General features: G+C 34.8%; 1 protein-coding gene across 1 annotated transcript in view; it reads right to left on the minus strand.

Moving 5' to 3' along the window:
• LOC117792138 (segmentation protein cap'n'collar) overlaps positions 1 to 10680 on the minus strand; it is a 36800-nt gene extending 26120 nt beyond the window's left edge. The window contains exons 1-3 of the mRNA XM_034632136.1: positions 9578 to 10680; positions 836 to 1087; positions 216 to 306 (exon numbers count right to left, since the gene is read on the minus strand). Coding sequence (XP_034488027.1) covers positions 216 to 306; positions 836 to 1087; positions 9578 to 10618 — 1384 coding nt within the window. The 5' untranslated portion in view covers positions 10619 to 10680. The remainder of the gene's footprint in view (positions 1 to 215; positions 307 to 835; positions 1088 to 9577) is intronic.
• Between the last annotated feature and the right edge of the window lie 6697 nt (positions 10681 to 17377).

A 17377-nucleotide genomic window follows, 5' to 3' on the forward strand; every position in this document is an offset into this window, starting at 1 on the left:
ATATTTACATTATATTCTATTCTTTTATCAATGTTGTTGTACCCCCGCTTATCTTTTTGCTGTCGAAAGGGAAATGTAAAACACATCCAAAAATACTACGCAATGTAATCCAGATCTTTATGATTTCGATAAGATAACATCTTTATAAAAGCAACACCACGTTGTAAGACAAAATAGCTGTAGTAGAAACCAGTAGAAATTCATTTTTCACTTACCAGTTTCATTATCAATAGTAAAGGGTACGCCATTCCATTCAATCGATAGATCATCCAGGTCCTGCGTTGGGTCCTTTTCCTCAGCATTAGTCTGTGATCAGTATTTAAAGACATTAGTGTGTATCTTTTCTATCTTTGTAGACTAAATAATATCTAAACGATGAGATAAGACCTTGACAGTCATTTATTAAATCAATCAAGCTGACGACTGATTATGAATGAGTTCGATAGTGCTTAAAGAGTATCTGTCTCCATCTATCTTTATCATAGTAGTGTCAATCCACACATTTCTTTAGATATGTCTTAGTACCTGTTTATCCATTTAAATAACAATTTATCAATATATTTTTATATATTACAGCATCTTTGTATCTATTTATATCTCCAAATATATGTATGTTACAATATATCTATAATTTAAACTGTCTACTAAATAAGTCAATCTATTCATTAGTTTCCTGCATCAATCTGTCTCTAAATTACACTATCTTTCATGTAATTTTCCGTTCATCTATTTAACTCTTCATCTACCCACTTTTCCACATATCTAACCGACTCTTTTGTAGATATGATTTCTCTGGTTATATTGTGAAATTCATGTGTAATTTTATGGATCTTACCTTATCTTGTTGAAGCTCTGCCAAAGCTTTCAGCTTCTCGATATCATCATTGGTAGCATGCTTATCTTTCTCATCAGCTTTGATCTTCTTGCCCTCCTTCTCATCCTCCTCGTCTTTGCCGTCGGAGTCCTTGGTGCGTCCATTGGTAGCGCTATTGCCGCTAGCATAGGAGGCATTGATGATCTGCTCCTGATCGAGACTAAAGCCCAAATCGACATCCTGCTTATAAAGCACTTCAGCGATTTCACTTTCCTGCAAAATAAACGATATGTAAATTATAATAAAATATTAAGTATAGGTTACATATTTCGGAAAATTGCGAGCACATGATCAAACATACAAGACAATTGAAAACCTTCATAGTATTTTTTTTTCTTATCAAAATAATTCACTTTGTTTTTAAATAACAATAATAATTGCTCCTTTTGGTTTATTTTCGCTCTTAAACGTTGTCCACATGGGCAAGTGTCTAAAGAGAGACTGAATTAACGGGGCTGTAGACCAGAAATACACGACTCTATTTACTCTTACAGTATTATTTTTTATTCTAAATGTTTTTAAGGCCCATTTACTTTGGCTGATAAGTCGTGTCTATAGATAAAAACGACGTCAGCAGTCGCCGTCAGAGCAAGTGTTGACTAAGTGCCAAAGGAGCGTGTTACAATTATCAGAATCTATTTTTTTGCATAGCGGAGAACAAAGAGGTATTATTGGAACTTTTCGAATACTCTTTCAAATCGAAAGCGTATTGTGTGTATTGATTTCAAAGAGGTGCAAAGAGCATTTTGGCTTATCAATTTCATGTTTATTTCGTGCTCTTTTTTCTACTCGTGCTCAACTCGTTATCAATTGCATTACTTATAGTGTTTTGTACTTAAGAGTGTGAAGAAAGAAGCAAAGAAAGAGAGCAAGCAAGAGAGGTGTGGAAGAGTACGAAATGGTAATAAGTCATCGGAGTCGATTGACTTATCAAGATTAAAATTGAAAATTCGCAAATTCATGCGGTTTACTTATGGGCAAGGCCAAAAAGAGGAGTCGTCTCGGCCCTCAAATTAAAGCGTTAATGATGCATTATTAACGCTCAGACTTGCCACATTTAATCCTTTCCAAGTCAACTTGGCCAAAACCAAAAACCAAAATTGGGCGTCTTAACACGGAAATTTCAAAAACTGCAGGTAAACGGCCAAAGGGATAATCACAGGATAATGGCGTACATTAGTGCAGTGTTGGTACAAAATGTTGCAAGCAATGACAGACAGAATGAGCAAGAATGTCCAAAGCATGACAATCGTAGAACAAGTCAAATCCATTGATGGCTTAATTAAAATGTTTCTACAATTCCAACCGTATTTCTATTTCTATTTCTCATTTTATTTTTCTTTTTAATTTTCCTTCAAGTTAAGCGACATTTTATAAAATTTTTTTTATTTCTTTTCATTCCCCTCTTTATACTCGGTTTTCTTTTTAATGAAATTGTTTGGCCCCGTCGTGTATTGTGAGGCTTTCTTGAACTTTTCTGCGCTGTGTTGCACGTTCACTGAAACAAAAAGCAATCAATCATCGACTATACACATGCATGTGTGTGTGTGAGTGTGTGTGTGGAACCACGCCTATCTCCTGGATTACTCAGCAGTATCCGAGAGCATGGCGGCGGCATCATTGGTCTCCTCAGTCCAAAAAGCAACGCCGCCGACGCTGCTTTGAGCCCAATCAATTGCTGCCGCGCAACGCCGACTGCGACGCTGGCAGAGAATGTTGCACCTTAGGGAGGATGAGAATATATATATGTGTGTATATTCGTGTGTGTGTGTGTGTGTGCCCGATTGGTCCCCTTCTGATGCGGTGCACATGCTGCGAGTTGCGCATGTTCCGCACAAATGTGCTATTAACTAAGAGCAACAGAGAAAGACTCGAGAAAGAGAGGGACAGAGCAAGAGAGAGGGGGGAAGGGGAGAGGCAGAGAAGTGGTTCGTCCTGCCACAGCTACTGCTGCTTATTAGGAACTATTGTCGTCAAGCATGCACGGCGAGCAGATGCGTTTCAAAGACTAGCACATCTATATATACAAAAGTATCTTTCAGTTGTATCTCACGTACACAACACACAGATACTTACGCTTGGTAAGCTCAAAGCTTTGCTCAACTAAACTAAATGAATAATTAAATAAAAGCTTTTTAGATTATGTACCAATATAATTAAGTGCCAAAGAAGAAAGTATTCATAGAATGATCAGACTTCAGATTTCTAAGTTTATTGATTAAGTTTGTAATATATAGCTAGTAATTATTAAAAATAAATTCATACCCGTCAGTTTATTGATATCTCTATTAGACTATATTTTCAAGCATAATAAGAAAGTTATAGTTAAGTTATAAAATGTATCTTAAATCAACACATTAGCATGTTTTTGTGAAACAAGTAAAAATAATATTTTATAAATCGGATTTTCCCACAAAAAACAATATGTGAATATTTATCAGCTGTTATGCCCCGATAAGGCCTATTGCCGACAGTATCTAAGCACTTTAAACCTTATCAAAAGCCGGACATTTAAGAAATACGTGACGCCTCAATGTTATAAATACATAAGGTATATTAGTATGTATGTAATTAATAATTTAACAAATGTGAAGTCAGCTTAGAATATGTTCAGCTTCAAATTATAAGTATCTGTGAAGTTATCAGTTAAGTTTGGAATTATGTAAATTAAGAGAATTTTAGATAAAACACTCTTGTAACAATTTTTTTAAATGCCTAGTAAAGGTCTGTGACTGACAGATATATTGACATTAAATTTATAAAAATTTATATCAAATTAAGTAATACCTGCTTGAAAATGTAATTATTATATTATTAAAAATTAAATTATTTGTAAATTCGAACATCAAATCCACATCACAATTATGTGGAATATTCAAAGAAATATTTGCAGTGTAAGCTATCAGCTATTTTAAAAAACACAATTTGGTAATAACTATTTCACCATAACACGAGCTACGACACCAAAGTCTGGCGATAAGCAGCTAATAACCCCGACAACTGATACAGACATATTTATAGACAAGTTTATTGCACAGCCTACAAAGAGAGTATCTTTTTAGAGTATCTGCGACATAGAACTGTATCTGAATGACCTTCAAGATGTTGCAGTATTTATTGTTGACAATCTGCAAGCATCTAAATAGAATTCACACCTTGCCACGCGACACGTGTGTCGTTTGTGTTGTGTGAAAAGCAAGTACAAATAGATTTCACACAATTATGCATATATAAAGTGTGTCTTGACATTGATAAAAGGAGATAAGGTGTCTAGATTACCTACTACTTTGTTTTTTAAGAAACACAAATGATAAAGTGTTTTGTGGTGGCAAGAACGTTGCTGGACATGATTTGTTGTGGTGTCTGGTTTTAGATTCGATCAACAATCAATCAATGCGGTTTGGGGGGCATCAAAATCAAAATATTGACACTTGCCGCATTTTGTTGCAACAATTAGTGGGCCATTAACTGAGCCGCTTACACTGACCACAAAACAAAAAAATGCCAAAGCGACAGAGATTGTTTTTTTTTTTTGGTTGTGGCAAGATAAATGTATTTTTGATCCTCGATTCGATTCTATGTGGCGGCAAATCATGAAAGTCGCAAGTGAAAGCCACTGTCGGTAGAAAGTGCCACAAGTAAAATGCAAAGGAGAAAAAGAAAAAAAAAAAATGAAAGAAAGACTGAAAAAACAGGAGACAAAAAGGAAGGGAAAGGAAAGACGACGCCGACTGAGGCTAAAAGGTTGGCGAACGTCATTAATAAAGCCTCGCTAAGATTTTGATGACACCTGAACTGACAGCAGCACGAATGAGCCATGGCAAGATCTCTTCAGTGTATCTGTATCTGTGAGATACATGCATTTAAACACACCGCAAAGCAAAGTTGCAGTCGGTGAGGTGAGCGCATATTAATCATGTGCTCGTCAAGCCTTCAGACCGTCAGACAGTCAGTCATCCAGTCAGTTAGTCCGTCAGTCAGTGCCCACCAACAAAGCCGCAAATTCAAGTGGGCAAGTGTAACTTGTATCTCATGGATACACATGCATATATATTGCACAAGTATCCTGCGGTGTCTCTCTCTCTCTCGCTCTCGCCAACGTACTGTGTATTTGCGGTTTGTAATGTGCAACGCCCCAAGTTTAATAACTATTCATTTGTGTCATCATTTGATTATTCGATTGCATTCATTATCAAACTTTTGCACTCAACACTCAATACGACAATTCATAATAATTCACCATTCAAAAACTCAAAGCTCACGACGACGCCCAACAATCGATTTGACATCTGAACTTTGACAGTCGCTCTCTTTTGCTCACACTCACACACACACTTGCACTCAAGCACGTTGCCATCTCAGTCTAACAAACAGTAGCTGAGAGACGCACTCAACGCAGCGATGAGGGAGAGCGAGAGAGAGAGAGAGGGGTGGTGGGTAGATTGGCACTTTTGTGGGGAGTTTGTGCACATTTAGCAAAAGCATAGACCGTAATTAACGGTATTTAATTATGGAAATTAACATTTGAGCACTGTGAGAAACACAACAACAAAAAACATCGGCGCCAGCAAATGCGTTTTTATTTCTCTTTTTTTTTTATTTGTTTTTTATTATCACATATTTTTGCACATTTTTTGCTGCTGCTGTTGTTGTTGTTGGGGTAATTAAATGGAAATGCAACGTAATTACAGTCAAATGATTTTTCAATTTGCCATCAAATCTTTGTTGCTTTTTCATCATCTTTTTCCTCTGTTTTTATTGTATTTTTTTATTTAACACTTTGCCATGTGAATAGAAAGTTATAATTGTTTTTTTTATTGTTAATGTATTTAAACCAACCGCTAAATAAATGTGCATATATTTATACTCCTCGTTGAGACACATTGCTAATGTTTCTTCTTCTTCCACTTATTCTTGTTGTTTTTTGAAATTATTATTTATTATTAATTTAATTAAAAGAGCGTCGAGCGACACGTTTCAGTTTCTGTTTTGTACTCGAAATGAGCTGAAATCAGACTAAAAATTTGTTTCACTTATTGACGATGTTTTTAAGGCCCTAGAGTCGTTTTTTTATTTTTTTCAGTTTTTTTTTTTGTCTGGACTGATTAGCTACAGCAACAAGTACGAGCAACGACTGCCAGTGAAAAGCCATAAAATTTTTGATTAGTTTAATTGATAACGTATTTTTTTTTCAGTCCTACTATGAATTAGACTAGTTTTTTACAGTAAATTTGCGTTTAGGTGGAACAACAAGTATCGACAAGATTAACAACAAAATTATTTAGTCCAAAAAATCTAAAAGTGTAAAGTTTATGCTATAAATTTAAATTTACAAATAAGTTTATCATTTATTATATTATATTTCTTTATTGACCTAAGTAGTTCATTAATATGAAGCTTTACTGTACGTACTTATAGATGATAAGCTAAAAAAAAAATAAAACGTGTTCAGCAATAACAAGAATGATTTATATGTAAAATTCTTAGTACCACCAATGAGACCTAAAAACAATTAGAACAGTTTACAACAGCGCATAGTGTTCTATTTAAGAGGTAACTGCAAGTTGAGCAAAAGTTGTAATAAAAGTTCATAGTAAGAGTTGAACAAACAACAAAAGCTCTTTTGCAGCATAGTTGAAAAACATGCTAAGTCAATAGGTTTGTGTCTTGACTATGTGCTTTAAGAGGCAACATGTTGCGAGGTGAATTTATAGCAGCAAATGTTGCCAACGTGTTGAACTCAAAGCGTGGTGAAGAGCGTGCCGCTGACTTGAGAGCGAGAGAGTGGGAACGCGCTGAATATGAAGAAAACCTTATAAAGTGTGGTGTGTAAAAATGCCGGCAAAACAGCTGTTCGCGTTTCTTCTTCTTGTTGTGGTTGCTGCTGCTGCTGCAGTTGTAACGTTACGTTAACAACACCGCGCAACAACAAGAGAGATCGCAAAAAAGAAGGGGCGCGACTGATAAGCAAAATAAACAGAAATTGATAAACTCAAACAAAACAAAATTTATAATAGAAAATGCTTAACTATAAGGTGCATGAGTGTGTGTGTGTGCAATATTTGTGAGTCACTGTAAAATGGGGACAACTTTGTTGTCGTTAGGCAAAGATAAAGAAAGAAAGAGAGAGAGAGATAGGACAATGCGCATTTCGAATGAAAGCGAAGTTCAACGAATCTTTTTGCTGCTGAGATTCTGCCAACTTAATTTTTTTTATTTACTCTTTCGAAATCAACGCGGCCGAGACACCAAAAATAATACCGACAGCAACAACAACAAAAACTGTCGATATATGCGAAAAAGCCGGACAAAAGCTAAACGAAAAAAAAAACGAGAAGCTTTGTCTCATTTTTGTTATTTGTATTCTCTTTTTTGGTGTTGTTGTAAGAGACGCTTACAAATTAGCAAAGCTTTAGATTCTAAAGTTTAGAAGCATAAGGTAGACGACATTCAACGCGAAAAACGTGAGATTGTGCGACTGTCTGACCTCATCTCACTTACTCACTCACACACACACACACACATACGCACACAGAAGCACCTCTGTTTACAGGTGCCAATAATTTGCAAGCTACAGCATTGAAAAGAGAGAAGAGAGAGTGAGAGAGACTTTAAAACTAATTTGTAAACTATGTAGCGACAAATTAAAGATGATTGATTAGGAATATACTAATTACCCTAAGCAGCTGCTAAAAAGGCCATGATAATTTAGTGACAATATTTGCAACAGTCCGAAATAATTTAAAGATAATATTCTTAATCTTAATTATATAATATGTGATTGATAGGAGTTTTTATATTGACCTATACTCGTTGAATAAGTGTTAAATAGCAATGAACTAAGCTTAAAAAATTTCACACTCTTTAGATATACATGTACCTACAAGATTTATCTATGTCTGAATATCCAAGCTAATCCATAAAACTATCATCACACGAAGGACAAAATTCAAAGCCAAATCGCATGCAATTCAGAAAAAAAATAAAATAAAACAAAAGTGAACGGTGACTGTGATCCATTTTTTGATTATGCAGTCAAACAATCTTGAGATACTTTAAAATGAATACAGATAGATATAGATACAATTAATATTTATACATATGAATCTACACAAATACACATGCATTTATGCATTTGCTCAAGAACACACGAAATGGGAAAAGATTTCGTGACATGATCTACAATACAACAAGAAAATGCATGGAAAACCAGCGCAAAGCAATGGAAAATGACATGATATTACTCAGAGTGCATACAAAGTATGTATAAGTATGTGATCATACATATGCATGTACATATATACACTGTATATAAATATTTACATTCAAAAGTATTTAAATTGCAATTTGCAATGTGAAATACACAAATTTGGTTGCAGCGCAAATGTTGACGGCATTCGGTTCGATTTTTAAAAATAAAAAACGAATGCGGCTAAAGCAAAACTGCATTAGTCGACATGATGGATACCCTATAAAGTGTAAAGATAAGAAGAAACTTAAAGCTTATTCCATTAGTAAATACTGAGTGAGAACACCCTACATACCCCCTGCTGAGTACAGGGTATGCGCAACTTGGAAGACAATGTGTTTGTGACTGTTGCAAGCAAATTATAAACACTGAAGCACGAAAAAAATGAAACGCTCATGAAAGAACAATTTGTATTGTGCATATATAAGAATAATTATAAATAATTTCATATACTTTGTATTTATAAATAAATTTTGTCGAATCTTTATGATAATTCTTTGCTTATTCTGCGCATCTTAGCTGCGAAAATGTTGAATGACCCAATTGAGACCGCAAACTTTTGTGGCACATACTTTTTAGAAAGCAACGAAACAGAGTTCAAAGTGTTATAGAGAGTTTTGACTTTATAACGACCCTTAACCCATACTTTTCTCACTTTAAACTGAAAACTGGAAATTGACATGGTTGCTAATTTTAGACAACATATTAATACAATTGTGTTTAACTAACTGTTAGTATATAGATTGATCATCGGTTTTACTGCGTCTAAAACTTTTCGAATCAATTGAAATACCTGATAAGTAAACAAATATTTAAACTAAGAGTCATGCTGAATGCGCACATTATCTTTAGATAAGCATAAAGCTAGGTCATGTTTGTTACAATTCATACAATGAATTTTATAGGCAAAAGATTGCATCTATTTGCGAACTATTCAAAAGTAAATAAATAAATCGAAAACAAGTAAAGTCTGGGATATTAGATCAAATTTGACATGCTTGGAAATACCCTAAATTAGCTAATTAGCTAACTAGCTAAACAATTCTGTGCTCAATTTAATGGGTTTCGTTATTCAAATTAAATGAATTACATAAATATTTTGAATTTCAATTGAAATATAGAAGTCAAAAACCAAGTGAAACATGAAAAACATGCAGTTTGTCGACTCGACTCTGACTACACACAACTAATTCGTATATCTAATTTAAAGTAAAGACAGAAAAACAAACAAACAGCAACAATAAAAGAGGCTAAAGCAAATAAAAAAGGCAAATTTAACTGTCGACTGTCGAATAAATTAAGCAAAGGGCATCGCCTTCATTAGCAAGTCAAAGTTACAACAACTAAGTGACACTGTTAAATAAAATAGCAACGTGCACATATACAGATACAGATACAAGTGTAAGCTTATAGATACAATGTATCTTAATAGAGAGGGAGAGCTGGAAAGTTACCTCCTCGACGACTTCCACTTCGTTGACAATGCCAAAAGGTTCCTCGCTTGTTAAACCCTCAACTTCGCAGGCATTTGCGACACTGCCACAATCGTTTAAATCCGTATCCGTATCGGAATTATTCTCGCCAAAGAGTCGACTCAACAGCAGATCATCCTCATTATCGTCATCATCATCGTCGTTATCGGAACCAAAGACAGTTAGACTTCCCGAATTGCTGGGATGTGGAGTGCTATCATTGAGCGCATTTGGAGATTCAACATTATGTTGATTGAGAACATTAGCATTGCCGGCGAATCCGTGAATAAATGCAGCCAGACTGAGATCCAATTGTGTGTTGTTGTGCGTCTGCTGTTGGCCATCTTTGAGCGGTAGATTGGCATAGGGATTACTAAAGGGTAGGTCACCATAATCATGCAAATCAGCCAGATTCTGTTCCCATATCGAGCGTTGATCCTGCAGCAAATCGGGTGATAGAAATATATCCAATTCCTGTGTGGCGGCCAGTGTTGAATTGTTGCTTGTGGTATTGATGTGGATTTCGCCAAGTGCTGCACTTGCTCCAACATTGTCAGCTGCCGTTGTTGCACCTACGCTGACCACCGAACCAGCTGCTCCACTGCTCGGATTACTTTGTAGATCCTGCAGAGCTGCCGTCTGGACGCTGCTATTGCCGGTGGTGTTGTGTAGATTCATCACAAAGGTGCTGGCATTGAAGCTACCCGTAGGCAGTTTGTATTCCCCGCCAGCTGTGTACTCCCCGCCCGTGCCATGAGGATGTGGCTCATCGAAACGCAATAGATCCTCAATCAACGGTGTCATCCCTTTGCGATTGCCATACGGATGCTGCGTCTCAATCATGGGCACTGTACGCAGCATTTCCAGCTCCCAGTTGCCATCGCCATGGGGCAGCTCCAACTGGGCATCCCAGCGACGAAGTTGCTGCTGCAGCAATGAGTAATCCGTGTCAACGTGAAGCAGACTCAAGGCCAACGCCAATTGAAGCATTTTCATTGCATATGACTTTTTGTTTGAGATCATTTTGATGCCGAGGTTACAAAAGATACAAAGATACAGATGCAGAGACAGTAAAGCTGTTAATGTGTGGGTGTTTTTCTTGCTGCTGCTGTTGTTCTTGTTCTTGTCACTGACAAGTGACAGTTGTTGTTGCTGTTGTTGCTGTTGTTGTTGTTGTCCCACCTCCCACCTTCGCCCGGCACTGACAACAGCTCACAGGCTGCGTCGTCCGTGCGTTCAATGACGTTTTCTTGCCTGACTTTTAAGTATATTGTATAATATACATATATATAGATATATATCTCTTCTATATATCCAACGATATTATATGCTTATTTGCTTAAATCGCAATTCTCCTGCACAACAACACCAACGATGGTCACTATTTGTTATTGATGTTGTTTGTGCTCGTTGTTGTTGTTGTTGTTGATTCTATTAATTATTGTGTGTCCTCGTGTTTGTTATTCTTGTTCTCGTTGTTGTTGTTGCTTTTAGTTGTTTCTCTGCAAGTAAATAAATGGAGAGACTGCATATTAGTTTATAATATATATATCTTTATATTTGTTAGTCACATGTCAAATGAAATTTGTTGAAAATGCAAAATGTTTCAATGAAATGCTTTGTGATTGATCAAAGACCTTGCTTCTTGCTGTGAAAATACTTACACAAGGAAATACATTAATAAATCCAAGTCGATCCTTACTATATACGAGTATATCTATACTATCTATCCTTCCAAATGATTTGCGTACTCATGGAAATTAACTACTGTGCTTCCTTATCGAACTTGTTGATAATATCATTAATTTGGGCAGAGAAAATACATTAGTTTAATAACATACATATATCCATAGAAATAAATGAATATTGGTTATCTGAACTCCATAATATATTGTATTATCGTAAGCTTAGAAAGCATTACTCCAAGTTAATTTATAGCACTGTTCAACAAATTATTTATTTGAATACAGTGCATGGAAAAACTTTTAATAACAATAAGTAATTATAGGGTATACCAACTCTAGTTCTGAAAAACATTCAGTTAGTCAAGAAATTGTTTTGACAATAAATTGAATTAAACTATTTACTTTGTCCATACATTTCCTTGAATTACTGTATATTAGTAATGCTTTTATTTTTTTCTAATGATTTCATTTTTTTTTTTTTTTTGGCAAGAACTTAATTTTCTGTACTTATATATAGTTTAGTTAAATCTGTTGAGCTTTACTATTAAAAAAAATTAAAAACAATAAAATATTCACTGTCAGTTTCTGAAAATACTGTACATTATTGGTCCAATCCAAAGTCTGTTGATTTCCTGATATACATATATGAAAGATATGTAGTTACGGAAGTTATAATATTATATATGTGATATTTTTTTAATATTCTAGATTTCCTAAGTTTTTCTATAACAACTCGATTTGCTAGATTTTTTTCGGCTTTTATTTATTTAGACATTACATTGACATTTTGCTATTGCCAGTGTTGAACAGTTTTGCATAGTTGCCAAAGTAACTGTTATAAGTACCAGTGTTATCATAGTTTTGTAAACTTCAAAAAGTAACTGTTGTCATGTTTGATTTTTTTTTTAAATAAATTTAGAAATAACAATTATTTGTGAATTTAACCAAAATTGACTTTGATTAAAATAAAAAGAAAGAATGTTGATGCTGCACCTTAGAGAGTGAGAGCGAGGTGTACGTATGTATGGTTGTCTGTCTGTCTGCCCCCAGTCTGCTTTAACCTCCTATCCTGTCATTCCCCTTCCCCATTCCCATCCCCTCATCCTACCCAAAATAGCGACAGGCTGCGTGAACTTGAACTTGTTCAAGGTCTTTAGTCAAATTGTTAGAGCGGAAGGGGGTTAGACAAAGACGCACGATGAACACGTCGGCAAGTTCAAGGACAGTCGACTAACAGTCGGTAAGAAATTGCCAAAAAAAAAAATGTTTGGAATTGTTATAAACATTCTTTGTTAAATTTGTTATAAAAAATACAGTAAACTAAAACAATGTTCGATTAGCAGACAGACAAAATACAAATACAACTGCAAATGCATTGAGTGCTTTAGTTTATTTGCTTTGCCTTTTTGCGTGCCGTTGATATGAGTGAGTAAGTGGGTGAGAGTGAGATGGGGGTATGCGCGTGAATGTGTGGGTGTAGGAATCTGACAGTGCACTCACCTTTTTCTTCACAAAATTCAATTTGCTTTTTCGGCTACAAGAAGAAGCTTTTCTGCTGCTGACTTCAACGGTAAAAACTGCGTCGCAGTAAATATTGTGTTGTTGTTGTTGTCTTGTCAAAGAAAAATAACAACAAAAAACAACGCCAACGTCGCTGCCGACGTTGGGCCTCTCTCCAGCTCTCTCTTTAGCTCCCTTTTGTGTTGAGTTTCCAAAATTGCACGCGGCTTCAGTTTGTTGTATTTTATTTTATCTTGATATTATCTGTTATCAATTCACTTTTGTCAACTGTCACTTTTACGCTGTGGCTAATTAATTAATAAATTTATTTGGTTTACACAAAATTTGGTTATTTGTTATATTTCAATGTCCTTGAACTTGGCCAATGGACTTTCATTCTATCACTTTCCTATTCATTTTGCTTTGACTTTCTCATTTGCGCACGATAATAAATTCAATTTCAATATTGTTTTATGGCGTATATAATACATATATGTATGTAATATATGTAGGTAAGTGTGTGTGTGTGTGTTTTGCAATTATTTGTTATTAAAAGCGGTGAAGCTTTGAAAGTTAACTGCCGACGGCGACGTCTGCTGTTGTTGTTGTTTTTAACTCTTCTCCCCACTTTTTCTACGCACTTTGTGTATGCGTGCTGTCTGTGTGTGTGCGAGTGTGGTGAAATCGTCATTTGTTTAATAATCATTTATATTTTTGGCATGTTTTTTTGTTTGGCAATGCCAATGCTTATTATGCTTTAACGTTTGTTTCTTTGTTTGCTTTTATCGGCATATTCTGTTTTTTTGCCTCTTTGCCAGTCTGACTCACACTAACAACGCAACTGCTGTTTTTTTTTTTCTTATGCACACATATATTTATACATATCTGTACTCAAGTAGGTTTAAATGCATGACATCAATTAACTCATACTTTTAATTAAATGCAAAATAATTTAATTCTTATAGCAATCAAAGCTCTCCTAATAGCGCAACGCAACGTGCACACACAAACACACACACAGAGACTCGCTCACTCACACACACACACAAGCACATTTCACATGCATATTAAGGCAAAAACAACACGTATAAGACGAGCAGCAACAGCCGAAGTCGAAGAACAAGAACGACACACTCACACAGACGCACACATACCAGTATAAACAACGACATGTAAATTTTATAAAAATTTCATTTTGTTTTTGCACTGTCCCGCTGTTGAAGTAACAAAAAAGAAACTTCGAGAACAACAACATGTAATTGGCGTTCAGTTAAATTTGCACTTTGTATCACAAAATATTTATTAAACAATTTCATTAAGCAGCTATTTCATTAGTTTCATGCAGCTTGCAACATGTCAGCTGTGCGCAATAAGAGCAAGAGAGAGCATATTGCTGAATTGAGTGGCTTTGACTATTGCTGTTGCTGTTGTTGCTGTTGCTAGCCTGTTGTTTGTTGCTCACCACAGCACAATGAGATTGCATTTATTTGTAATATGATGTATTGTGTATAGCAAACTTGTCATTAATAATATAAAAACTGAAAACACGAGACATTTGAAATGTTATTCCGGCTAAACAACAGCAATCTCACTCACACTCATAAAACCACACACACACACATTCACAGTCAAGCAAGTCGTTCATTTTTTTACGCGGTCTCCGTTTGCTTATTATTCGCTTTTCATACAATTTTTGCGACTTTCTCTTTGCGTTGCGTATTCGTAGTTTGTTCGCTTACATTGAGCAATGTGCCAGCACAAGACGTACCGAAAAGCGTGTTTTTAATTATTACTTCCGTTGCTCTTATTATTTTCACAATTTCTTCACGACTCAGCGAGCGTCAGACTGACGTCTGTTCACCGCACTTTTAAAACAACAAATACAACTTATAGCAATTATGGCAACTTTATGCTATAAACAGAATTCTGTTACTTTAACATTAACTATGTAACATTTGTTATCGCCCTAAAAAATGATCGAAATTTACTCAGAATGGCAATTTTATTGCTCATGTGAACTGTTAACCAGCTGTTAAAGCTCAACTGAGCTGCCAACACTCTGTTATTCCAATGCTTTCTTTAATAAGAGGTGAATTTGTCTAATGGTGAAAAATAGAGGAAAAAACCCAGTGAACTTTATATACCACTAGAAAAAAGCAATGCGCAAAAAAGTTAAGAGATGTAGTGTACTTTTCGGCTGAGCTTTTCAAAGCTTTTAAGTATGGTAGCTTAAAAATTTGAATATTCAATTTGCCATTTCTTGATAATTTGTAAATTTAATTTTAAAAAAAGTATTAAAGCTCGCAATTTTTTCTTTTTATTTAATTTAGAATAATATAATTTTAAGCTTACCAGGGTATTGTAATTAAAGCCAAAGATCGTATTACGTTGAACATTCGGCGTTTCCAAAGACTCGTTTATAACCGTTACCGGTGTTGTTGGCGTTGACAATTTTGCAGGTGTTGAGGCCACAGTTGGCTTTATCAATAACCTACAAATCTTCGGCTTCAACTTCGGATCCAACTTGGTTGAGGTTATGTTGTAGTCATCGATATCCTTCACAGGCGAAAGCGATTGCATTCTGGGTAAATCCTCCAAATTGATCATCTTGTACTAGGATTTTCTTTTATGAATCACCAAAAACTAAAAATGCAAATAAAAAATTTCACATACACAAATTCATATGTTGTACTTTAATTTGTGCATTTTTATTGGCTTATTTATAAAATCAATATACTCGTATGATAGAGGACATGTGTACAAACACACAGACTGTTGTATTCATATCAATACCGTGCATCAACAGCCTGATAACGCTGATTGGCTTGTGCATAAGTGAGTGTGCATGTATGTATGTATGTTTGTGTGTGTATGTTAATCATCCATGCCTAGCGACCACGTTTTCAAACCGGCCATATCAGTTAACGGTGCGTCTACCCCACGGGAGGTCTAAGAGCTCAGTAGAGTTACCTAAATTTCTTGATAACCAAAGCTGCTGTTGATCTCAGCTACATTTTCAGATGAATTCCGTAAATATATAATATGGCTTGATATCTATAATCTAGGTAGAACAATATCAGCTAGTTACCAAATATAACTGCTATAAGAAAAAATTTGTCGGACTTTAATATCTTAATGTCATACGATTTGTGACATATAAAAACAAGAATCTATTCTAAATTTTCTTTTTTTGGGTTATTTAATAAAAATTTTTAAGTTTTTAAAGATAAAACATTCTTTATCAAACAGAAATATATATATAAATACCAAAATGGCTATATTTGGTTTAGCTCAACAATACATAGGGTAATCGCTTGTAGAGCACCTCCAACCTGTTATTATTGTATTTTTTTATATGCTGATAAGATCGTTGTTTAGCCAATTTTAGTCGTATTGATAAGTGTGCTTTGAAAACTAAAAGACATATTGATAAGACAAGGTAAATTTACTTCTATATGAATATATAAGAGTGTGAAAATGTCTATATAAATATTATGGACGGATAACGTAAACATACGAAATGATGAAAGTTAAGTTTGAAATTCAAATAGTAGAAAAATACTTTAAAGATAACTATACCCAGATGATGCAGAAATATTAATTATATATTATTCTATTTGGTGTAAAAATTTCATATTCATATCTTGTGAGAATCCAAAGAATGTTTTTTTTTTTTTGAGTTATGACAGTTTGGAAGTAAATAAGCGAATAGAATAGACAGACTTGTCGTATACAGGTTACTAAGTGAGAGCCAAATTTTATTTTAAAAACCCATTTACACACAAAAAGATGTTAATCTTCCGCTTTAGCTTCAGAGTAAGAGAAGAACCGCGTTTAATTTTCAATCATATAGATATCACTTATAATTAAAAAAAAAAATAAGTAGAGCACTTAAGGGTTAAAACGAATAGTAAATATTAATAGACCAAGTTGGTCTAGCTGATTTGATTCTGTGTAAACCTGATCTAGATCTTGAAAGCACACTGGTTCCGTGAGTCATAGTGTCTGCAGAGCTTTTAATAAGCTTTGCTTTTTTATCGATGGCTTTCAGTAGTTAAAGCTTCAGATCGAAAGTTAAGTTAAGAGGCGAGATTACGTTACAGTTTCCCAGCTTTCCACGTATTTGAAACGACTTTCATGAAATACATAAATTTATGTTTTATATTTAGCTTATACGGGGCAAGACTAAACGCTTTTGTGAATTTGGCAATGATTAAATTTGGTAGAAACTGTAGTGTTGTTGACCGCTTAGGGCGTCCAACGATGCAAATTAACTAAGCCTTGTGCGACAGAGAAACCTGTTTATTTTCAATATTTAACTTCTGTTTATTTTTCAGTTTTGTCTTAACGTTATACGCGGGATCAAAATCACATCTTGGGTACGCTCTTCCACTGAGTATAAAGTGCAAAACACGCCTCATATTTACTTTAACAATTACCTCCTAAATGAATATATGACAGGTACACGTTTCCACAGAATTTTGAATCTTACACGGTTTAGCATTAGAATTTAAATTTAAAAAAAAAAAAAAAATGCCGTGTCACAATATTAGCACTTCTCTGTAACAAATAGCTAACGAGTAATTACAAGATACAA

The sequence above is a fragment of the Drosophila innubila genome, assembly GCF_004354385.1.
Source record: "Drosophila innubila isolate TH190305 chromosome 3R unlocalized genomic scaffold, UK_Dinn_1.0 2_E_3R, whole genome shotgun sequence".
Classification (NCBI taxonomy): Eukaryota; Metazoa; Arthropoda; class Insecta; order Diptera; family Drosophilidae; genus Drosophila; species Drosophila innubila.